Consider the following 25,506-nt stretch of genomic DNA (forward strand, 5'->3'; position numbering starts at 1 on the left):
AAAATACATCTCTCATCCCTTGAAAGTGTGATACAGGAACCATGCGCTACTACTGAGGATCCACTTCCATTAAGAAAGAGATTATTTATTTATTATTATTATTATTATTATTAATTAATTTATTTATTTATTTTTTTGAGGGGGAGGAGAGGGGGAACTCAGAGTAGAAAAAAATTGTGTGGGACAATAGTGGTGAGTTTTTTTTATTTTTTATTTATCTACCACTATTATCTATCGCAATAGCCTATAAATACTTTGATTTTGAAAATTTTTATGGGGACTATGATTCTAAAGAATTCGTTTTCAAGGTAATTTTAGAAAATAGCCATAGAAAAATAAGAAATTTCTATGGGAAAATGAGTTCCACACCGTTTGTTTGCCCTATAGAGTTTTTAGCATAGTTGTAAAACCTCAATGGAACCAACTTGTCAAGACAGCTTGGCAAATCATTGAGTTGACTAGTAAATACAAGAGTCAGCTAGTAAATACCCCGAGTCATGTTAGAAATTCGTTTTGGGTGAGAAATTAAATTCTACGGCAAAAATATAATCTTATATCTAAAAAAAAACACATTTTTCAAATAAATTCATTTTCTAACCCATTTTTCACATGAGAAATCACATCATAGTTTTAAAACTCAATTTTGCATCTCATTTTGTCCAGGCCTGATACTGAGTCGTCTCGAACAAGTTTGAGACGTCTCGTTCAAAAAATAAAAAAAATTAAACGTGTGATATTAAATCTTGGTAAAAAAATTGACATGTGCATTTGTATCGTTCAACCCTGATACCGAGTTGACTCAAATGATACGTCTCGATCTCAGATGGATTTTAAAACCATGAATCACACTCAAACTCCAAAAGTTCATTATTTGAATGTTTTTTTTTTTTTCCATTAGAATTCTACTCATAATAACCTCCACCACAATAACAAACATATCAATCATTCGTAAAATGTCATAATTTCTTATACATCATTGTTAAAAGAAAATAGAGTAAAAATAAAGAAAGAAAAACCCAAAAAAACTTTACATGAATTTGACCATGTCAAATTACTTTCAATCTAAGCAACTTATCTTTTAAGCACTTTAGCTTTGCTGAGAACTTTTTCTTTTTCTTTACTTCTTTGTTTTTTTTAACTAAGCTTCCATTAGATATTGAATTCGTCATTCTTAGATTTTATTTCTAATAATTTTGTATTTTGAAAACGGTAATATTGAAAATTTTATTATATTATTTATGTTTCAAAAGTTTTGTTATAAATATATATATATATATATATATATATATATATATATATATATATATATATATATATATATAATATATATATATATATATATATATATATATATATATAAAGAAATGAAGGTTTAAAGTCAATTGATCAAACATTTTTTAATTTCTTTTTAAAAATTCAATCCCAATTTAGTTAGAGAAAAAGTCTTCTTAATCTTATATATAGTCTCTCACTTTTAAGATTTATTATTTTAATGGAGAATCATAAAAAGTGAATCATCATCAAGAGTCGGAGTAAATGATCGTCGTTGATATTAACTTATTCTTTTTTATGGGGAATTGTTGATAGTGGTGACCCATGGCTCTTTTATCTTTTATAAGTATTATAAAGAAGGTTTTGTTGTGGAAATATTAATCCCTATTTAAAATAGTTAAGAAATATAGTCATGATGAATGCACACGATTTTTTATTTATGGCTGACGTGATAAAGGCATAGAACCATAGATCTTTTTCTTCGGGATACACAAGAAAAAGATCTATGATTCTGTGCCCTTGTCACGTCAATTGCATATCAAAATCACGTGTATTCATCATTATTCATAATTTAAAGAAAGATAATGTTGAAGTAACATTAAAATGTACATCAATAATGTGGTGGTGCACACATAACCATTTCACTCGTATCACAGAACCACCACATCAAAATGTTAGAACGGATGCATATTTCAATGTTATCCTCTTTTTTAAAGAATTGGGGTGTAATAAGTAAAAAATAGGATTGTCAATAGAATTTCTTAAAAATGCCACGTGTCATTTGAAAGAGACATGACCCAACTTCTTGGAATAACAGTTCTCGAAACTCAGATTCTAAATTTAAACGATTGAAAACAACTGTTCTGATGACGTGGCACATCCTCATACGTTGATAAGAGATACAGAGAGAGTTACAGGAGGATTGCTTTCGACACAAAGAGAGTTGAGTTGTTTTATGTCAAATCGCAGAGTTTGACCAGGGAAAATCATAAAGACCAAAATACCCTTCACATATTTTTAGCTGAACTAAAATGCCCCTCATGGGCCCTACTTGAGCAAGAGTGATGGACCCCACAGAAGATGCTTTAGGATGGAAAATAGTTAAAAATCCATAAATGAATCAATAAAAGTCAGCCTACGGCATCGCACACGTCAAAGAAAGTGTACGTCAGATTTTCGTAGAATGACGAAAACACCCTTGGAAATGTTGTCCGTTTCTTGAGTATCTTGAGGAGAGTTCCGTAAGCTAAGAAGATATCTTTACCATTCTCATGGATGGCTTCTAGAAGGATTTTCAGGTCACCAGATCTATCTTTAATGGAAAATCGACATATTTCCCCTAAAATTTTGTTGATGCAGATATCTTTATAGCCATCAACATAAACACAAACTCTCTGGGTGAATCGGACATCAGAATGATCGACGAGTTTTGAATAATTGTAAAATTATCCGAAGGATATTATAAAATCAATAAAAAAAACATTTGAGATTCTCCATCCAACGGTTGAGATGGACCCTTACTCACGAGTAGAGTTAGGATTTTGCTCATGTGAGACAATTAAGAGTAGAAAAAAAATTGTGGGGACAATTAAAAGTGAAAAAAATAGTTGTGGGGGCACCTAAGAGTGGAATTTTTTTTATGGGGGCAATAATGGTAAATTTCTTTATCGACTACTAAAATTTATTGCAATAGTACATTAATTCATAGAATTTGAAAATTCTTACGAGGATAAGTACCCCTACAGTCCCCACTCTAAATCCGCCTCTGTTGATATTTCTAAAAATTTCAAATACATTGAAGAAGTCAAAAAGTCATTGAGGTCAAGTGTCATATTGACAAAGAAGCTTCGAAAAAAATCCATCAATTAAAATATTTGTAAGAAAAAACTTTTAATTTCTGAAATCTAAATTATACAACAAAGATTATATTTATGATTATTCCATTACTTCACAATCTTAAATCTAGAATGCAAAATGATGACAAACACAACTCACTAAGTATATATGAAAGTAAAATAAATATATTATAACATTTTGTCGTCATGTGATCATAATCTGAAATTTTTTATTTTCGAATGAGTATGATCTGAATTAAATGTCATATGTTGCAATCAATCATATTTCAAAAATTATAAATGAAGATTAAGATATGCATGTGCACAATATTTTCTTTATAAAACATCACACTTGACAAAATATTAAAATTAGAGAGTTGCTATTGACATCCCAACTTTTACTTGTTACACCCCAATTAAAAGTTGGGATGCCAATAATAACTCTCTCTCTCTTTATTTTATTTTGTTAGATTTCTATTTGCTGGATTTAAGATTTTATATGAGTCTAATCCTAATTGTAAGTGAGGTAATACTTGAATCAAAATTTTGAAATATTTGAATGGTGTGTTTTAATCTTTAATTAATGTGTGATAAATGATTTAAGAAATTGGGATGTGATAAGTAAAAGTTAAGGTTCCAATAATAGATCTCTAAAATTAACTTAATGGTCAAATATTACATCACAAGATTCTAAAAAAACAAGGACTGTAAATATTAATTAAAGACATTCATGGAGACAAAAAGTCAGTAGAATTTCACAATCACATCCACAAACTAATATTTAGAAACATCAATTTATCAAATTTTTTTATTTTTTTCTCTTACATATTTTATTTATGAGAGTTACTATTGTCACAACAACTTTTACTAACGCCAAACTGCCAAACCAATTGTGTGTGATTCTTTGGTGATTTACATGGGGATTGGTGTGACATTAATAAATATTGGTGTGACAATAATAACTATCTTTTATAAAATTGCCAATCAAGAAAAGATCAAAGGAGAAAACAACTAGACTGATTTTGTAAGGGTTGAGGAGTATAAAATTGAGTAAAACCATCCATGTGAATGATGGTTTGAAAGTCAATGTCTGTATCAAGATCAAACGTGTATTAGAAGAGATCAAAGGATGAAACAAAACAACTGGACAGACTTTCAGTCACGAGGATCCCAAGACTGAGTCAAACTATCTATATGATTTGATGATTGAAAAGTCAAATGTCTGTATCAAAAAAAACGTGTTGACATAATTATGCGGAGAACCTTTGACTTTGACCAATTATCCATGGTAATTTGTTGTATCCAAATTCAAAAACTATGCAGATATATGGTATCAAATTCTCGATACCATCTTACCCGCAACAACAGAAAAGAGTTGTATGGTGGCGCTCCAGCTAATCTTTCTAGAACTCATTGATTCGATTTTGGGACTATAGGACGAGAATTTGGATAGCTTCCGAGATACTGAATCATCTGTATTTTAGACTCTTTAACTTATATATACATAACGAGTTTGCATGAAGTACACATAAAAGTGATCATCCTTCCTGTTAGTCAATTATATTTTGCCACGTGTCAATAATTTGTGGGATTATTAGGATTTGATGAGATATGATCGAGTGAATTGGTTATAAATCACCTAACAGATGATTTTGATGTACAGGTTTACCAACGAAATAGCTTTGACTTAGTGGTCAATAATGATCAAGGTGGGTGGGGTTTCACACTCCAAATTCCTTCTTTCGTCCACTTTTCCGTCCAAAAACTCGTTTTTTTCTTCCATTAAAGCACCTCTCGATCTTCAAATCCATCTGAGCTCTTCTTAGATTTTGTAATCAAATCTGCGTTGTTTCTCCTTCGTTGCTTCCATGTTTGGGTATTTGGATTCGGTGTTTCGCCATTGATGCAGAATTTTCGAGGTTGAATTGTATTCTGAAAATCTCAGAAAAATCAGATTAGTTTGCTTCAAATACATCCCCTTTCGTTTGAAGACCAGAGTTTGAAAATTCAAAGCTTTGATCTATTTCGAGCTTGAATACTAATTTATTTTGAATCTCAGAAAAATCAGATTTGGATTGATTTATGTTCTTAGTTTGCTTCAAGAACAAACCTTTTCGATTTAAGATCAGAGGATTTTGGAATTCAAAGCTTTGAGCCATTTCGAAGAAATACGAATTGGGTTTTCAGTTTTGTGTTCTATATCTCTGAAAAGATTAGATTTTGAATCGTAAATTTCTTCAGACCTTGCAACCCTAATCTGAAACTTTAATCCATGGGAAATTGTTGTGTGACTCCGCTGGTTGATGAATCCGAGAAGAAAAGAGGGAAGAATAAACAAAACCCTTTCTCGGTTGATTACGCTGTGAATCAAGTATCTACCGGTGGAGGAAATAAGTTCCGGGTCTTGAAAGATCCAACGGGTCGCGAGATCGAGGCAAACTATGAGTTAGGTCGCGAGCTTGGGAGAGGAGAATTTGGGATTACGTATCTCTGTACCGATAAATCTTCAGGAGAAGCGTTTGCCTGTAAATCAATCTCGAAGAAGAAGCTAAGAACTGCAGTGGACATCGATGATGTGAGGAGAGAAGTAGAGATTATGAGGAATTTGCCTAAACACCCAAACATTGTATCCTTGAAGGATGCTTATGAGGACGACAATGCAGTCCATATCGTGATGGAATTGTGTGAGGGAGGGGAATTGTTCGATCGAATCGTTGCGAGGGGTCATTACACAGAGAGGGCGGCCGCAGTCGTTACTCGCACAATTGTAGAAGTTGTTGAGGTTTGATCTTAAATTCCCAACTATCTTCTATTTTGTTACATCTTAATCAATATGGATTTGCAGGTCTTTTAATTTAATTGATCTTGGTTTGATTTCGTTGATTTCTAGGATTGTTTGAGTTTTGTTGTTAAATGGGTGATCTTGTTCTGGTTTTTATTCTCGGTTAATACTTTGTTTGGTCGAAGTTTTCGAGTTAGATCCTAATCTTCTTCCTTTGCACTGAATTGATCTTAATTGACGACTCGATAGCAATATGGGTTTTCATTCCTTCTAAATTAGCTGATCTTGATTTGATTTTGGTGAATTAATCTCTTGGTTTGGATTGTTTGGGTTTTATTGTTATAGGAGTGACCTTGTTCTGGATCCTGCAAAATCCATCTCCCAAACAATGATCAAGTGTTTGTTAGGGTTTATTAGAATTACCACCTTTTTGTAAAAAAACCCTCATGGATTTTCTCTTTATTTTTTATTTTGTAAGCCTGATTTTAATGGGATCCGTAAGTTAGTCATGGTGGGAGCTGAACCCATCTCCCATAGACTTTACCAATTAAGCTAGTTGGCACATTCAAATTTTCTCTTTATGCAAATTTACTTTTGGTTGATGTTGAGCTGTTTCAAGAACTTGTGTTTGTTCTCTGTTGATCCTTATGCAGTCTCCACATGACATGATTGGTTCTTTACTTTGTTAGTTATCCAACAAACTTGGATCCTTGACCTGTCTTTGTTTTTTATACAGGCCACAAGTAATTTGAGAAATCTTCTGGGTTATCTTTGATTCCATGTTAAAAATTCCCACTATAGTGCTCACTTTTTTCCTTTATTCTCCTGTCATATGCACATGAACTGTTTCATTGGTTGCAATATTTGTTTTCATTTCTTAGGGACAGTTATTTTTTCAAGTAGGTTTTCTATAAAAAAAAAAATTAAAATTAAAAAAATCTATAATAGCTGTTAAGCATTTTTCCTGAAGAATCAGTTTCCAGAACGGTGTCCCGTTCCTATTGAATAGGAACAGTGTCTAGGTGGCAAGATTTGGTTGCTGTTTAAAACACATCGGGCTCCTAAACAAGCTGTGCATGCAGTCCTATATGTTCTAAAATCAACCAAAACATGCCACGTAGGCACCATATGTCGCTATAGGAACGGGACACTATTCTGGATTGTGACTCTTTCCTGAATAGTACTAGATCTGGTAAGAATTCATGCCTTTTTGTTCTTTCTTTCTTAGACACTACACAACTAATTGCAGTGCAGTGAGATGATTTTGATTCTTGGGATCTCTAATATTGCATTTCTGTAGCTCATTAAGTTGACTCTCTCTCACACACAGTTAATGCATTTTGGGTTCTAAATATTATTACTATATTATTATTATTATTATATTTTTTTAACTTGGGACTGGATCTGTAAACATTGATTCTTCCTCATTTAATTTGTTTCTAGCAAGATTGGATTTAATATGCACTCCGGTGATATGGTTGAATAATTTGGATTATTTTGTTGTGTTGCAGATGTGTCACAAGCATGGGGTGATGCATCGGGACCTCAAACCTGAGAACTTTTTGTTTGCAAACAAGAAAGAAACATCTCCCCTCAAAGCGATTGATTTCGGGTTGTCTGTGTTCTTTAAACCTGGTAATGTTTTGAGCCAATTATCTGATTAATTAATTTACTTCTTTAGGGATTTCAGTTACAATGGGTCTACACCAGGGATTTGTACTAAGTCCTTATCTTTTGATTAATTATGGATGGATTATCTACTCATATTCAAGGATAGTCCCTTTATGTATGTTATTTGTTACTGATGTGGTGTTGATAGGTCAAACTAAAGAGGGATTAGTTCAAAGCTAGTAATATGGAGGGATAAATTAGAAACTTTCGGTTTTAAGATAAGTAGGGCAGATACGGAACATATGCAGTGCAAATTTGGTCAAGACACTTCTAGGAATTAAACACTAGTTAAGATTAAAAGACAAGCAATTCCACAAAGCGGCCACTTCGTTAGTTAGATCATTTATACATAAATATTAAGAAATTGGTGAAGATATGACTCAGAATTAGTGCTGAGTGGATGAAGACGAGGAGCATTTCTATAGTGTTATGTGATGGACAAGTATCTATCAAATTAAAGATTTGTTTTTCTTTTAACAAGAAAACTATACAACCAGTCATGCTTGATGAAGCTAAATGTTGGGCTGTCTGTGTACATGTTCCTAGAATGAGCATAATAGAATAGGAAGTTGGATATTGAGATAAATGATTGGTAAGTCTCCAAAGACAAAATTAGAAAAGAGTATATTTGAGGAAACTTAGGATCAGCTCCAATAGGAGAACAATAATGGAAAATTATTTCAGATGGTTTGGACATGCGCGAAGAAGACCAATAATAACACTAATGACAATGTGCTGCTCTATGATGCAATTTGAGTCTTAAAAGGGTAATAGGAAGATTGAAAATGATATGAATGAAGATGGTAAGAAAATATATGAAGAAGCATGTCTTGACTGGACTAGAGTTGAATTGTGAAATAGGATTTATGATGCTTTTCCTAGTAATTAGGATAAAGTGTAATGAGGTGTGGTTATGTCAATCATAGATGTTTTATTTATTTTTTTTTGCTGTACCATAGCTCAAGTTTTGGCAATTTCTACAGGTGAGCAGTTTAACGAGATAGTTGGAAGCCCTTACTACATGGCTCCAGAGGTGCTAAAACGAAACTACGGCCAAGAGATTGACGTCTGGAGTGCTGGAGTCATCCTGTACATCCTACTTTCTGGTGTCCCACCTTTCTGGGCAGGTTTGTCTCTAATTTTGGTCAGTTCTTCCCTCAGCTAGTTGATTGAATCATCTTGAAATATGCGTCTAAAGCTTCTTTTAAGGTTTTGCCTCTAAAATCTGTTACTTGCACCATTTTTTCATTGAGGAGAAATTTACCTCCGCCAAGAAAGTTTTGAAATTGCCAGCACCCTAAGATGTTCATCCATAAGGTTTTCTTGAGGAGACGGGATGTTCAGTGCTTACACTGAGTGCAAGTGGGAAAATTCAAATTCAGAAAAAAAATTTAGAATAGAAAATCACTCTAAACTTGCTTTTATTTACTGATAAAATAAAAACCATTTGTTACGATGCAGATACTGAACAAGGAGTTGCACAGGCAATTATTCGCTCCGTTGTTGATTTGAAGAAAGATCCTTGGCCTATGGTTTCTGATAATGCAAAAGACTTGGTAAAGAAGATGCTTAATCCAGACCCGAAGCGGCGGCTCACAGCTCAGCAAGTGCTTGGTAATGTCCAGTTTTACCTTATCACTTCTTTATTTTTGGCCAACAGTTTACCACAATTTAATATGCAGAGTTTATTGTCCAATGCAAAAAAAGAAATAAATTCCGTAACCCGACACCTGTATAGAAAAATAACAAAAGATAAAAATGATGAAAAATGAGATTAAAGAAACTGAAAGGAATTTAAAGATTCTAAACATTTTGAATGCAGATCATCCTTGGTTACAAAATGCGAACAAGGCTCCAAATGTCTCTCTAGGAGAAAACGTGAAAGCAAGGCTCCAACAATTCTCCATGATGAACAAGTTCAAAAAGAGAGCTCTGAGGGTAAGGATATGAAGCTTTTTAACCAAAATAAACTTTTGACTTTGTGGCTTCAAAATTGGTTTGGTTGGATGATGTTGCCTTAATTTTGCGGATTTTATGAATAATCCTTCCATGAGAATTGATCAGTGGATTTGGAACTTTTCACCCGTATAGGTTGTCGCTGAGCATTTGTCCTCGGAAGAAGTAGCTGGCATTAAGGAATCATTCCAAAAGATGGACATCAATAACAATGGCAAGCTCACCCTTGGAGAGCTGAAACTTGGTTTGCGTAAGATTGGTCATCATGTCCCCGATGCTGATGTTCAGATGTTAATGGACGCTGTAATGCTCACAATCCTTTTCTTTTCTTTTTAATTTTTCTCTCATTTTGAGAAACTTGAGAACATCACCATGACTGATTTCCTTCATATTTGGGTTTGCAATCAATTTTTTTTTTCTTCTCTCACATATCTTCTTGCCATGATATTTTAATATTTGGTTTTGATAAGCTACTGGTGTTCTATAATATATTTTATTAAATCAAATTTTAGACCTTTTCCTGGTTAAGAACTAAGTGTTGGTACTGCCCTTTCCAGGCTGATGGAGATGGGAATGGAACTTTGGATTATGGAGAGTTCGTAACAGTTGCAATTCATCTTAAGAAGATTGGCAATGACGACCACTTGCACAAAGCCTTCACTTTCTTTGATAAAAACAAAAGTGGGTACATAGAGATCGATGAGTTACGTGATGCTTTGGTTGATGAGGTGGGACCCAACAATGAGGAAGTCATCGATGCTATTATGCATGATGTTGACACAGACAAGGTTGGTGTTACTGTTATGTACACACACACACACACGAGTACATAGAGTCCATAAGTTGCATTGTAAATCACTTTCACAAAATTCAGTCCATTTAGACAATGCTAACCCTTGAAAAATTGATATAAAGTTGAAACTTTAGATCAACTTTTCACATGATTAGTAACGGTGAAAGAGTGATATTTGATAATGAGAGTCACTAAGGTGTACAACTCAATTGATTGTCCGACATGATCTTCATATAATTCCAATAAGTGGAATAAGAATAAACTAATATGTAAATATACTGAGTCTTGTTCCAATAATTTGCAGGATGGGCGCATAAGCTACGAGGAGTTTTCCTCAATGATGAAGGCAGGCACAGATTGGAGGAAAGCATCGAGACAATTTTCACGAGAGCGGTTCAACAATCTCAGCTTAAATTTAATGAAAGATGGGTCTTTGCAAGTAAGGATGCAAAATGAGCCTAGGTGAAACGCAAAAAAGGAAAACTAATCATGAAAAATTCCTTTATTTTTGTTATCATTATAATTTTATTTTCAGTTTCTATCTCATCTGGGGCTGTTAATTTTATTTTTATATCTTTTTTTCCTCTTTGTGAAGTTGTTAAAATCGTCTGAAAGTTCCAAATGTATCTGAATGGATATAGCTTTGTTTGTTGTAAGAAAGTTTGCAGCAGAAAGATTTGAAAGAGTTTTCTAAGTTTTTTTTTTTTTTTAAACTTCTAATTTCATTGTTTTTAGTTAAAATTTGTTTCCTTCTAATTTGAGTTTGTTTCAAATTAGAATGAAACAAATTTTAGACAGTCAAGCTTGAAACCTCTCTGTTTAAGAAAGAAAAGAAAAAAAAAACTATAATCCTAATTTGCGATGAAAAATATTGGAACACAATGAATAAAATCGTGATGTTGATATAGAAATGGGACAAAATCTTATGAGATTTTAGTAAATCACAGGTATATTATGCCAAGGTATCTTTGTCATGTTATGATCTCCAACACATGTCGCATGAAATCGTGCTCGTGTCTCACAAAATTATGACCAACTCTGTAGTAGGGTTCGGATGAAACAGCATACTAGTCACAATGTGTCCTGAGTAGTTAAAAACCACATTTAGATGGGACATGGAATATCGAACCTCTGAATCGGAGGTCACTCCAATGACGAAGGAGGTGGTCTCAAAGGATCATTAGCTTCATACCATTTATTGGGGTGTAGGTGGTGATTATACTTTCACATCTATATAAATCCAGTTTCTAACATAAAAATATTTTTCTTTAAAAATAAATAAATAAATTTCAAATCAATTTTGAGAGAGATTGACTCTTGAGTCAAACGTAATTGACCAATTCAATCAAACTCAAAACAAATTAGATAATGGCACTAAAAATAAAGTCCATTGAGATTCTTAACATATTTAGCTCTCTTTTAATAATTTTTCCATTATAATTCTTTTTACTAGAAGGAACATAAAAGCTAAAGATTCTTAAAAGGCTGATGGATATAAAGAAAGGGATTTAAATATTTATTTATTTAATGTTTTTTTTTTTTTTTGGGGAAATATCATTCACTTTGTCAATCCCAAACTTTTGTGATCATGGAAGGGAGGTTTACTCAAAGTAATGAAGAAAATTTTGCAAATAGCATTTGATAATGAATCCAACTAGCCTTACTAAGTTAGTAAAGGATTTCACTTTTACTAAGGGTCCTTGGGCTCACCTTGTGGTATCCAAAAACATGATCAAATGTTTCAGGGTTATAGAAGAGGAAATTCTATAAGCTTTGGAAAAAAAATAATTGAAATAATTTATTTTTTTCACCTTTGAATTTTAATTTTAAGTTTGGAAGTGAGATGGAAGTTCGGTAGACTTCCATTTTCAAAATCTTGGATCAAGTTCAAAATAAATTATTTTATAATTATTTATTTATTTATTTGAGTTTTTCAATGAAATTTAGAGGGCTAAAGTGTTGGATTGCTGATGTGGTAATCCATTTGAGCAAAATGACCCTTAGTAGGACTTAAAATCTTACTACGTTAGTAAGGAAAATGTTTTTCTTTGATAATATGGGTGAAATCACATCTATTGTTAAACCTCTAATTTTGATAAATCTAATTAAGCTGACCCAACACGATACAACTTATGCCAAACTTAGACTGAATTTGGCTAGCCGGCGGCATCTTTTGGGTTTAATCTCTTTAACAATGGTTTTCCAATCCAATATATCAAGTCTCATATCTTGCCACTTAGTGTGACTGAGTTAACTGGTTTGAGTCATGAGTATTGAATGAGTCAAGTCCTTTAAATTCGATAGAAAATGTCTTATTAATATATATTATATTATAATAACTATAAAATTTCTATTATGAGATCGATAGAAAATGTCTTAAACACAAAATTTTAATTTACATAGTAGGGCCCAAACGCAGGCCAGAGCCAGGCTTTTGCTTGTGTCGGGCCAACCAAGAGTAGAAATTTTTGGGAAAATGTTGGAATGACACAAATGGAGACACAAAGTTGACAAAATTGATGTGGTGGCGCGCCCATAACTATAAATGCTTTTTACTCGTATCTCGTGAAAAACCATCTACAAATGTTTAAATTAATATAAAATGATTATTTGATTTTTTTTCATATAGAAAAAAGAGTTGCTATTAGCACCTCAACTTTTACTCATTGCTCTCTAATTTCTTAAATTTTTTATCACATCCCAATTAAATATTAAAACAAACTATTTAAACATTACAAAGATTTGGCTCAAGTTATTAATCAACATTACAATTTTAGTAGTCATTTACGATCAGGGGCAGAGCTAGGATTTTGCCCATGTAAGGACAACTAAGAGTGGAAAAAAATTTATGGGGGCAATAGTGACAGCTTATTTTTATCCGCCACTAATATCTGTCGCAACAACTCATAAATCTATAGACTTTTAAAATTCTTAAGGGGCAAATGTCCCCATTTTAAATCCACTCTTGTTTACGATTAGGAGTAGGCTCATATGAAATCTTAAAAGTAAAAATAGAAATTTAACAATATATATATAGGGGCGGTTCATGGGACATATGTAAAAACAATGGTTTTTCAAAATATGGGTTAGAGGTTTTGGATTGAGCTGATTTTTTGCGAGGATGGTCACTATGATGAGAAGATCATCTTCACAAAAAGTCAGCTCAATCTGAAACTTCTAAATCCATCAAAAGTGATTTACAAATTATTGACAAAAATTGGCAAAAAATCGATGGTTCACATTTTAAATCACTTTTAATGGGGTTAGATATTTCAGATTGGGTTTTTTTTTTTTTCTTTTTCAGATGATCTTCCCATCATAGAGATCATCCTCACAAAAAATCAGCTCAATCCAAAACTTCTAACTCATATTTTGAAAATTTATTAATGTTACATTGGTTTTACATATGTTTTTTCATATGTCCCTTGATCCATTCCCATATATATATAGGGAGCGGTTCGGCGGCCCTAAAGTCTGTCCAGTTTCATGCCAAGTTTTAATGACTATCAGATCGAGTCGCATCCGACGGTTGGGAGATGTTTACGATTTTAAAATAAAAACGTATCGTAATTACAATTGCCCCCTTGTTCAATTTTAATTCTTTTATAAATCTCTCACATAACATACCTCTCTTCTTCGATCATAAATCAAGTTACTGAACCTAGTAACTCTCTCCCTCTTTTTCGAAAGCGAAACTCTCTCTGTCTCTCTCTCTTTCTACTCTCCATTGTTTATTTACGGTTCTACATTTACTTCTCATTTGGGGTTAATGGCTTTCTGCCAAGGATTTTTTACATTATATATACTTTCCTGTTGTTGAAAAATTAAGTTTAGCTGATCAAAATAGATTTAAGAAAAGAGAGGCAACTAAAGTTAATTTGTTTCAGATTTTTGCCGAAGAGGAAGAAGTGAAAGGGTTGAGGAAAGAGCTAATTCATGCCTTACACATTGAGAAGTCTTTCATCCCCAAAAGCTAAAGTGAGAAATACCAAAACCATAAAAAAAATCTCTTTTTAGGTCCTGTATAGAAGTTGTGAAATTTTTTCATGGTGACGATGGCTCCGAATTGTTCGAACAGACGATGAGAGGTTTAGTTCGAATTGAAATTTGAGAGAGAGAGAGAGAGAGAGAGAGAGAGAGAGAGAGAGATGGGAGGTTTCGTTCCAACTGAAACTTGATTTAAAGAGAGAGAGACGGAGATAGTTACTAGATTTAGTAACTTGGTTTCTGATCGAAGAAGAGAGGGATGTTATGTGAAGGATTTATAAAAGAATAAAAAACTGAACAGGGGGGCGATTGTAATTACGTTACATTTTTATTTTAAAACCATAAATATCTCTTAACTGTTGGATGCGACTCGATTTGACAGCCGTTAAAACTTGGCACGAAACTGGACAGACTTTAGGGCCTCCGAATGCTTGCCATATATATATATGTATATATATATATGGAAGCATTCGGAGGCCCTAAAGAGAGCCAAACATTTTTCAAAATAGGGATTAGAAGTTTTGGAATGAGTTGATTTTTTTGTGAGGATGATCTCTATGGTGAAGAGGTCATCCTCACAAAAAATCAGATCATTCCGAAACTTCCAAACCTAGTTTACAAGTTGAAGAAATGTGGACCGTCCGATTTTGTAAATCAGTTTTGATGGGTTTAGAAGTTTTAAAATGGGTTGAGTTTTGGTGAGGATGATCTCCTCATCATAGAGATCATCCTAAAAACAATCAGCCCATTCTAAAACTTCTAACCTATACATTGAAAAATGTTTGGCACAATGTTTGGCTCTCTTTAGGGCCTCCAAACCCCTATATATATATATATGGGAGCGGTTTGGCAGCCCTAAAGTTTGCCAAGTTTGGTGCCAAACATTTTTTGTAAATCACTTTTGATAGGGTTAGAAGTTTTGGAATAGGCTGATTTTTTGTGAGGATGATCTCTATGGTGAAGAGATCATCCTCACAAAAAATTAGCTCATTTTGAAACTTCTAAGCCTAGTTTACAAGTTGAAGAATCGTGGACCGTCCAATTTTTGTAAATCACTTTTGATGGGGTTAGAAGTTTTGGAATAGTCTGATTTTTAGTGAGGATGATCTCCTCATCATAAAGATCATCCTCACAAAAAATCAGCTCATTCCAAAGCTTCTAACCCATATTTTGAAAAATGTTTGGCACCAAACTTGGCAAACTTTAGGGCTGCTGAACCGTCCCCTATATATATATATATAAGGTCCCGTTCAGCACCAAACATTTTGGCCAACCATTTTTGTCCTACATGGGTTAGAAGTTTTGGAATAGGCTGATTTTTTGTGAGGATGATCTCTACGGTGAGAAGATCATCCTCACCAAAAATTAGCTCATTCCAAAACTTCTAGCCCTATGTTTACAAGTTGAAAAATTGTGGACTATCCATTTTTTGTAAACCATTTTTAATAGAGTTAGAAGTTTTGGAATGGGCTGATTTTTGGTAATGATGATCTCCTCACCGTAGAGATCATCCTCACCAAAAATCAGCCAATTTCAAAACTTCTAACCCATGTTTTGAAAAATGTTTTGCCAAAATGATTGGTGCCGAACATTTCCCATATATATATAAATACATGAGTTCCGTTCGGCACCCAACATTTTGCCCAACATCCTCACCAAAAATCAGCCCATTCCAAAACTTATAACCCCATCACAAATGATTTACAAAAAATGGACGGTCCATGATTTTTCAACTTGTAAACATGGGGTTAGAAGTTTTGGAATGGGCTGATTTTTGGTGAGGATGATCTCCTCACCATAGAGATCATCCTCATCAAAAATCAGCCTATTCCAAAACTTCTAACCCATGTAGGACAAAACATGTTGCCCTAACCATTCAAGCTTACAATTTTCCTCCAAAAAAAAAAAATTAATTTTTTGACATCTCAATTGAGTTTTGGAGATTCCATTCCAATGAAAAGGATTTGAGAAGGAAGAATAAGCTATTTTCAAAGGTTTTTTTACATACAATTACTTAGTTTTATTAAAATCGATCAAGGATGGCTATTTTGGTTTAAAATCATTTATTCAAGTCATTACGTCAAGTTTTAAGTCGATATTTTGATGTAGTTGAAAAAACTCGAAAAAATGAAATCGAATAAATTTTATAATGTCGAGGTCGGCAATTTTTTTAATTATTGTTGACCTCAACAATTTTTTTTATCGTCAATCTCATAAGTTTTAATAATTTTCGAGGTCAGCAATTTCATTTATTGTTGACCTCGATAATAAAAATATTGAACTTAAAAAAAATTGTCGATCTTAATGCTGTAAAATTTACCCAACTTCATTTTTTGAAAATTTTCAACTAAAATACATGATAATATTGACTTAAAACTTGACATAACGACTTGCGTTGATGATTTCAAACCAAAAGAATCATCCTTGATAAATTTTAATTAAAAAAAAAGTAAAAGAATTGAAAAATCCTAATTTTAATTTATTATTATTATAAATTGTAAGAAAATACATTTAAAAATTCAAAATGAGAAGTATATCATTTTCATTCGTCATTCATGATAAAAAAAAGTCAGAAATAATTGGAATCGTAGTTGAAAAACCTAAGTATGTGAAGAAGAAGAAAAATGGATAGTTTTGATATTTTACTATTTCAAAAATATTATAACTTGAAATGAGCTTGAGGAATAATTAGAAAAGAGGGATTTACTCAATGGACTATTAGCTCACCTTTAAAAGTCAAGGACTAATTAGAAAAGAAAAAAAATATTAATGTTAGATACCATTAAGTAATTTTTCCTTTTTTAATTAGGACTTAATAAGTAAAAGTTGGAAGTGCTAATATCAGTTCTCTAAAAATAAATAGGACAGTAATGCTTATCAGTTCGGATACAGTATTATTCGAATCCAAAATTTTTATCTAATATCCGAATTCGAATTCGAATTCGACAGATGTTCTAAAATTCTATCCGAATTTGAATCCGATTATCTTATCAATTAGAATTTGAATAATTTGTATATAAATAATAAAAAAAAATCATAATTTTTCCTTATCTAACTGATTTTTTATTATTAAATTTTTTATATATATATTATATTATTTATATATAAAATTAATTAAATAAAATAATATATATTATATATTATTTCAAATCAGATATTATCGAATTCGAAATATTAATATCCGAATCCTTATCCGATAAGAATTCAAATAGATAAAAATATCCGAATTCGAATCCAATATCTAATTTTTTTTTAATAATATCTAATTTTTCGAATTCGAATTTTAGATTATCCATTGACACCCCTAAAAATAAACATCTAAAGCGTTTTGTAGGCGAGTCAGCGTGAGGGGGAATTCAGAGTCACACTGTCCCCAATCGAGTCTGCTTGCTTGGATTGTACGACAACTGTATCTCTCTCTCACTCCAAATCCTACATTTCGCACTCGTCTCTCTCATTTTTAAAAATCCTAAATCCCTAATTTCGTCTCCCTCATTATTAAAACCCTAAATCCGTAACCTCTCTCACTCTTCTTTCTTGTTCAGGTCAAAAATCAACAAAACCCTATTCTCTCTTGAAGGATCGATTACATCAGTGTCTCGACAGAGATAATTTGATCTTTAGTTTGTTTGAACGAGCCCATTGAATCTCACAGTATCGATGGAGGTGGAAATCGAAATCGATCATTATGTAATTTTAGGGTTGCCATCTGGCGAAGAGGGTTCTAAGCTCACCCAAAACGAAATCTCAAAGGCTTACAGATCAAAAGCCCTGGAATTACATCCAGACAAACGTCCTAATGACGCTAATGCTCACTCACAGTTTCAAAAGCTCAAATCTTCCTACGAAATCTTAAAGGATGAGAAGGCTCGAAAGCTTTTTGATGATCTTCTTCACGTCAAGCGTAATCGGCGTCGTCAACAATCCCAATTTGATTCAAAACGCCGCAAGATGATGTCTGATCTTGAACAACGAGAACGTGCCGCTTACGACCCTGATCCCGCGGAAAAAGCTCGAGATGAAGAAGAGAGAATCGCGAAAAAACTCAAAGAAGAGATCGCTAGAATTCGAGCCATGCATGCTAAGGGTGCGGCAACAGCAGCAACAACAACAGCTTCGAAGGTCAAGACGACGGATGATAATGGTGGAGGTTTGGATAAAGAGAGGGTTTTGAAGGTTTCTTGGGAGGGAGACGGTGAAGGTTATAGTGCTCAAAGATTGAGAGAGTTGTTTGGGACGTTTGGAGATGTTGAAGATGTTGTAATTCGATCGAAAGGATTTAAGAAGAAGACTCGGTCTGCTCTTGTTGTTATGGCATCGAAAGATGCGGCGGTAAGCATGAATTTAAGAGTTTATTACTTGATTTATTTGAATTATTCAGAGTTTGGGTGATTGATTGTTTTTAATGTTTTATTTGTTAGGTTGCGGCTACTGGACATGTATGTGGGGATCTTTCAAATCCTCTTCTTGTGCTACCTGTTTATAAAGCTGCGCCTACTATGCCCTCCAGTGTGCCCGACTATGCAGAAGCTGATGGTTCAAAGCTGAACCATCTTATTGGTACTGGGTATCAAGCGAAAGAAGATTCCATCCTAGATAAGCTTCGAAAGGTTTGAATTGTACCTTTGGAACTATTTTTAATTCCTTTTATTGTCTTTGTTATATGCCAATATTCATGAAATTTACATCTTAGTTGTGCTTTTTAGCTGTTGAAAGTATGTCATTTTAGCGAGTTGTTCTTATGTTTGTGTTATGGAATTGCTTTTGTGGTTTGATGTTCTTGGGTAGGGTTTTTGAGCTTGGTGGATTGGTTCATTTGAATGTAATATGTGTATAAACCTGAAGATTCCAGCTAACTTACTTAGTAAGGTCTATGGGTGATGATATAGTAGACTGAAGTTCAATTTCTGCCATCACCGCATTACTAATCTCATTAAAACAGGCTTATCGATCCCAAAAAATAAATCCCACCATTCTTAAAACTGCAGAAGTTATTATTTATTTATTTTTTTTGTTTTTTGTTTTTTGATGGGGAAAGCGAAGAATATTAGAGGTGGCCAACATGGCCACAAACCAAAAGTTCAAATTTCTCACAACTCCAAATCCTCGTCACAATACAAAATAAAATACAACAGAACCTTATTCATGATCTTCTTTTGTCCAAAACACACCACACCCTTGCCTAAAGACACCCTTAATATCTTCATCGTGCTCTGAAGTCTGAAATCAGTTTTTGCTAGGATGATCTACAAAACAGAAATAATCTCCACTGCTGTACCTCTTCAAAATTTATTTTTCAGATGCCTACAAACAAACTAAGAAATATATATAAAAGTTATTCTAGAACACACTTGCAAATAACATAGGACATGCCGTTAGACAAAATTGAATGGAAGAACATGATTCATTCAGCCAACCCCAAATTTGGAATAATGTTGATGATGAATAATGCATGCTACAATTAATGTACAAAAATGTGGTCCTATCATACTGTTTTGCTTGTAGAATGTGAGATTGTACAATTATGCCTATATCATAATTCAGACCTTGTGATGGTGGTATTGGCATCCTTAAGAGGAAGCATTGATGCAAAACATTGGAATTTTGCTCTAACAACTTGCAAAAATGCAAACCATGTTGTGTATGTTAGTTATAATGGGTCCAATAATTATAATGAGTGAGGGCCTTGTGCCAGTGTCATTTGTGTGCCACAGGCAGGAATTGATGTTTTCTTGTCTCCTATAATTGATACAAATATTCTTTCTTACTGATTTTGATTGACCTACATCTTCTTCAACAGGCAGCAGAGAGGCAGAAATGACTTGCAAAGGCATCAAAAGAAGGCGTTCTTGATTGATCGTCACGTAGTTCAGATACTGAGGAGGTATGAGTTCATCACATTCTTTTTTCCTTTTATGTTTCTGTTTTCCCTCAACTTGTTCTCAAACTTATAGGCTTGTCTTTTTGGTTATTTTTGTTCTTGAGAATCTAGGTTAACAGGGTTTGGAATTTCTTACAAAGATGTTTCTGGCTGATAAATGCAGGATGACATTGTGCAGGCTAACTGATACATTCTTGGAAAGCTAGTTCGACATGTGGATCTTATTGTCGTTGGAGGTACAAGTAGTTTTGCTGAGAGGACGACAACATGTATTATAAAATTGATGACCATTACGAAGTAGTATAGTATTCTTTCTTACGATTCTCACAATTAAATAAATTGTGTACCTATGTTCATTACCCAACTTTTAATTGAAATTTAGCAATCCATGATTACTACCTTAATTTTATATTCTTTGTTGTTGATATGTGGTCTAAAGGCTTAGTTCTTAAGTTTTTGTGATTCAAAGGGTTTGCTCCCAAGAAATGGATATCTGGTGTTGATTTTTAATATTTCTCCATTGCAATGGAACATTGTGAAATCAAATCATTTATGTTGAGTACGTGAACTGTTTTTTCTTGGTTGTCTTGATGCTTCGTATGATCTGGTTTCTTTTGCAAGTTTACATTTGCTTCGTACTTTACTTTTTTATTCGAACCATTCAATTGGACATATTTCTGACCCAGGAGATTTCTCCACTTTTCTGTTTGACATTTTCTAGTGTGTTGTTTATACATCATAGAGTATTTTACACGTTGGCACATGGGTGCAAATAGTTTGATTTCAAGCCCATGATTAAAAGAAGAGAATCAGATTAAGCGGTAAAAAATCATCAATCATGCTAATCTTGGTTTTAGAACTATCAACAGTCCATGAGGTCAGTAACTGAAGGCTAGTTGACAGATTTCTTTGAAATGGACCTAATATGAAATCATCTTACCCCTTGCGAAATGGAATAAAATCTGTAAACCTTTTGATGAAGGAGGGCTTGGGATTCAAAGTATTCCGGATTGGAACAAGGATGGTTTTTTGAGGTGTTGTCAAGAATGAATCTTTGCTGAGTAAATGGTTGAGAGCCTGATACGTGTGCAGTGGAGATATTTGGTCATGTCTTGGAGGGGAGTTATTCAAGCTAGAGAAGAGGGGATGAAACCTATTAGATTTTTTGGGTTGGTAATGGTACTAGCACTTTCTTATGGCATGACCATGGTTTGATATTTGCCCCATTGTCTTGGGTTTCAGTTCTAAAGTTATCTTTCAGCTTGGAACATTAATTTCTCATGTGGTTGGTTGGGGTAGATGGAACCTTACAATGCCAAATAATAATCGAATGTGCGAAGTGGTTGATCCTGAAGAGAATTTCACTTTGAAAAGCATGTGGGAAGCTGTGAGGGCTAGAGGGGTTAAAGTCGATTGGAAAATATCAACGCAGTCATTTATTTCATGGTTAAGAGTAAACAAAAAGCTTCTCTCTATTGAGAACTTGATGAAACGGGGTAATTTTTGTTTAGTTCAACAATGTGTTTTACATTGTAAGGATGCGGAGATGAATGATAAATTACTTTTCAGTTTTCTGTTCAGTAGTTGGGTATGGCAGAAAGTCTTGAGCAGATTTGGTATTTTAAGGGTGGGCGTTAAGTCGGTAGTGGAAGAGCTTAATGTTATTTGGAACACCAATTTCGCAACAAGATGGTGAAAGACATGTTAAGCTTAGCTTTTAATTTGACCATTTATCACATGTGGAGGGAGAGGAACTCAGGCATATTTGATAATCGAGTTGCTTCCAAGGAGAATTGCGGCTGACATTAAGGGTGTGTTTGATGGGATCCAAGTTTTGGACGAGAGAGTATTTCAACTTGTAATCCACTTTTATAAGTAGATGTCTGTCTAAACATGCTTATAGATCTATAGTGTTATAAAGCCTGATCTATTGCAGTATTCTTAGGAAAAACTAATTTCTCCACCCCAATTTGGGAAGTCCTCACCAGGTCCGTTTCTTATATTAGATTATTATCAGCGGGGCGTTACAGAAGAGGAAAAAAAAAGAACTTTTGTAGGTGTTTTGTATCACATTTATTACTTTTTAACACAACCAATGGTTTTGTGATCCCACACTTGAGAATATAGGAGGTAGCTATATACTTGAATAGGACATTTGATGGCTCCCACTTAGGTGTGATATCTTTGGTTTTCAAGCCAAACCCCTTCAGTTTGAGAGGGTTAGTGAAGTTGTTGGACTGGATCAACCAATTCAACTTGGTCTAAATTCCAAAATCCAATTCTTAAAACCATAATACATGTGTTGCTCTGGATTAATTAAATCAAATTCAAATGTTTATCAAACATAATTTAGTAATATATTCTGTGAACTTTTATTACATCTTTGATTGATTGTGAAACATCAATGATTTTTTTTTCTTCTAATAATCTTCATGATAAGTTTCAGAATAGGCTGATTTTTGGTTTGGATGATCTCTATATCAATAGAGATCATCCTCACAAATGATCAGCCCATTCCGAAACTTCTAACCCATACATTGAAAAATGTTTGGCACAATGTTTAGCTCTCTTTAGGACATCTGAATATATATATATATATAATAATGAGATTGACCTGCAATGTTTTTTAAGACATTTTTCTTTATTTTATATACAATGTGTTTACACATTTGGTTAGGAACAATTTACTTGATTTCCCTTTTTTTCTTTGCTTTTTGCCGATCCCTTACTGATCCATTATAACAATTCAACCAATTTTAAGTAGGTAGAGAGTGAAGATATGATAATCTACTTCAAACATCTATGATCAAAATCAAGCAAAGTTTGATTTTATATTCCAACAGTAGGTGGCATGTGCAAATGCATCAAATGTATTAGCAAAATTAGGATTTATATATGATTTAAATTTTTATAATTACTTTAAAATTTTATTCTAAATATTTTAAATAGACAATCTCATTTTATATTATATTTTTATAATTTTGGTATAATATAAGGTGATTGTGTATATAAAATAATAAAATGATATTTTTGGAATTTTATAATGTTAAAAACTAAGGTGCTTATACATATTTGGGATTACCTTTGGGAGCACCTTATAATAGTATCAAAATTTGGGATGGGGTGTTTGAGAGACTGGAGAAAAGGTTGAGCACTTGGAAGGCCAATTATTTGTCGAAAGGAGGGAATGTTATTTTGATCAAAAACACTTTAACGAGTATTCCAGTTTACTTCCTATCGCTTTTTACGCTCCCGAGGTCCGTCAAAATTAGGATGGAAAGGCTTATGAGAAATTTCTTGTGGAACGACTGGAATGGCATGAGAAAGTATCATTTGGTCAAATGGAAAATTGTTTGCATGCCCAAAAAGAGCGGGGGGTTGGGAATTAGGGGCCTTAGATTAGCTAATAGAGCGCTGTTAGGAAAATGGCTGTGGAGATTCGGTGAGGAAAGGAGCAGTTTGTGGAGAAAGGTTATTAAGGCCAAGTATGGGGAGAAGAGGTTAGACTGGTATAGTGGTGTGTCTAAAGATTCATATGGGTGCAGTGTTTGGAAAGGGGTTCTTAAAGGGAGTGAAGATTTCGAAGGAGGGATTAGATTCAAAGCGGGTTCGGGAGATAGAATTAGATTTTGGGAGGATAGTTGGTGCGGTACATCGCCTCTGGCAACTCAATTTCCGTCTCTGTACACTTGTTCTATTAAGAAGAACCGCTCTATTCAGCAGTGTTTGGTTCGCAACAAGTCTGGCCCTACTTGGGATTTGGGATTCAGGAGAAACTTTAATGATTGGGAGTTAACTCAGGTGACATCTCTCCTTGATTTTCTACATACGTCTAACCTCAACGACAACGAACATGATAAGTGGGAATGGACAAGGGCTAAGGATTTGAGATTTTCTGTCAGGTCTTTCTTTAAATGGCTTTCTTTTGATGCTGAGCGACCCTCATTGGGCTCAATCACTTGGTCCAGGTTAGTTCCGTCTAAAATATCTTTTTTTGTTTGGTTGGCCGCCCTTGGCAAGATTCTTACGTTGGATAATTTGATTGTGCGGGGTTGGATCATTCCCAATGGCTGTTCACTGTGCTTGAGTGATGGTGATCATACTTTAGTCCATTGTTATTTTTCTTATAATATTTGGTCAATCTTCCTTGGTATGTTCGGTATGAACTGGGTCCTCCCTCGTAAGTTTTCCTCGGTGTTAGTTGAATGGACCAATAACGCTTTCCACATCAGAAAAAAGATCTTATGGGCTATGCTTCCCTTAGCTATTGCTTGGGGAGTCTGGAACGAGAGAAACAACAGAGTGTTCAACAACAAGAGTAGTACCTCTCGTGCAAGATTCTTGGAAATTTTAGGGTACGAAAGGCTGTAAGCTCCTTACCAGCGAGCTATGTAAAAGATCTTTGATGACATGTTACATGATAGAGTCGAATGTTATGTTGATGACCTAGTAGTAAAGTCCAAGAAAAGGAAGATCACTTACAACATCTACGTGATACCTTCGACAGATTGCGACGGTATCAGCTCAAGATGAATCCATTAAAATGTGTTTTTGGAGTTACCTCGGACAAATTTTTGGGATTCGTGGTTTGGCATCGCAGTATTGAAATCGACCGAAATAAGATTGAAGCCATTCAAAAAATGCCGGCACCAAAGAATATTCATGAACTCAAAAGTTTACAAGGTCGATTTGCCTACATTCGTAGATTCATTTCGAACTTAGCTGGGCGTTGTCATCCCTTCAGTCGATTGATGAAGAAAGATACATCATTTGAATGGGATGAAGCTTGTGAGAATGCTCTGAAAAACATTAAGGAGTATCTTCTCAAGCCTCCTGTTCTTTCTGCACCAATTCCTGAAAGGCCACTGATTCTCTATATTAGTGCACAAGAAATGTCACTAGGAGCATTGTTGGCTCAAGAAAATACCGAAGGAAAAGAAGGTGCACTTTACTACTTGAGTCGAACTCTTGTTGGAGCAGAAGTAAACTATTCACCCATCGAGAAGACATGTTTAGCGCTCATCTTTGCCACAAAGAAACTCCGTCATTACATGTTATCGCACACAATTCGACTCACTGCGCGAGCTGATTCACTCAAGTACATCATGACAAGGCCAGTCTTGTCGAGAAGACTAGCTAAATGGGCTCTTCTCTTATCAGAATTTGAGATTATTTACATCCCTCAAAAGACTGTAAAAGGGCAGGCGTTGGCCGACTTTCTTGCTGATCATCCTATTCCGGCTGAATGGGAATTGTCTCACGACTTGCCCGACGAAGAAGTATTCTCTATTGATGTGCTTCCAGCTTGGAGAATGTTATTTGATGGCGC

The 25,506-nt window shown here is 34.0% G+C and overlaps 2 protein-coding genes across 3 annotated transcripts; both read left to right on the forward strand.

Annotated features, from left to right (window-relative positions):
* The first annotated feature begins 4,837 nt into the window (after positions 1–4,837).
* On the forward strand, positions 4,838–11,003 carry LOC147396872 (calcium-dependent protein kinase 20-like). The gene is made up of 8 exons (XM_086452154.1): positions 4,838–5,889; positions 7,401–7,524; positions 8,544–8,687; positions 9,022–9,174; positions 9,383–9,498; positions 9,652–9,819; positions 10,074–10,304; positions 10,614–11,003. The coding sequence occupies exons 1-8, from the start codon at positions 5,380–5,382 to the stop codon at positions 10,773–10,775; spliced, it is 1,608 nt and encodes a 535-aa protein (XP_086308280.1). The 5' UTR covers positions 4,838–5,379; the 3' UTR covers positions 10,776–11,003.
* Positions 11,004–17,626: 6,623 nt separating this feature from the next.
* On the forward strand, positions 17,627–20,739 carry LOC147396873 (DNAJ heat shock N-terminal domain-containing protein). Of its 2 annotated transcripts, none has more exons than XM_086452157.1 (4): positions 17,627–18,628; positions 18,718–18,906; positions 20,097–20,180; positions 20,356–20,739. In XM_086452157.1, the coding sequence occupies exons 1-3, from the start codon at positions 17,957–17,959 to the stop codon at positions 20,115–20,117; spliced, it is 882 nt and encodes a 293-aa protein (XP_086308283.1). In that variant the 5' UTR covers positions 17,627–17,956; the 3' UTR covers positions 20,118–20,180; positions 20,356–20,739. The 2 variants fall into 2 exon arrangements, with proteins under 2 accessions (XP_086308283.1, XP_086308282.1); XM_086452156.1 differs by having other exon boundaries at positions 17,628–18,628; positions 20,341–20,739.
* The last annotated feature ends 4,767 nt before the right edge of the window (positions 20,740–25,506 follow it).

Source organism: Akebia trifoliata, chromosome 8 (genome assembly GCF_017979445.1).
Source record: "Akebia trifoliata isolate Shusen 1 chromosome 8, ASM1797944v1, whole genome shotgun sequence".
NCBI classification, from domain to species: domain Eukaryota; kingdom Viridiplantae; phylum Streptophyta; class Magnoliopsida; order Ranunculales; family Lardizabalaceae; genus Akebia; species Akebia trifoliata.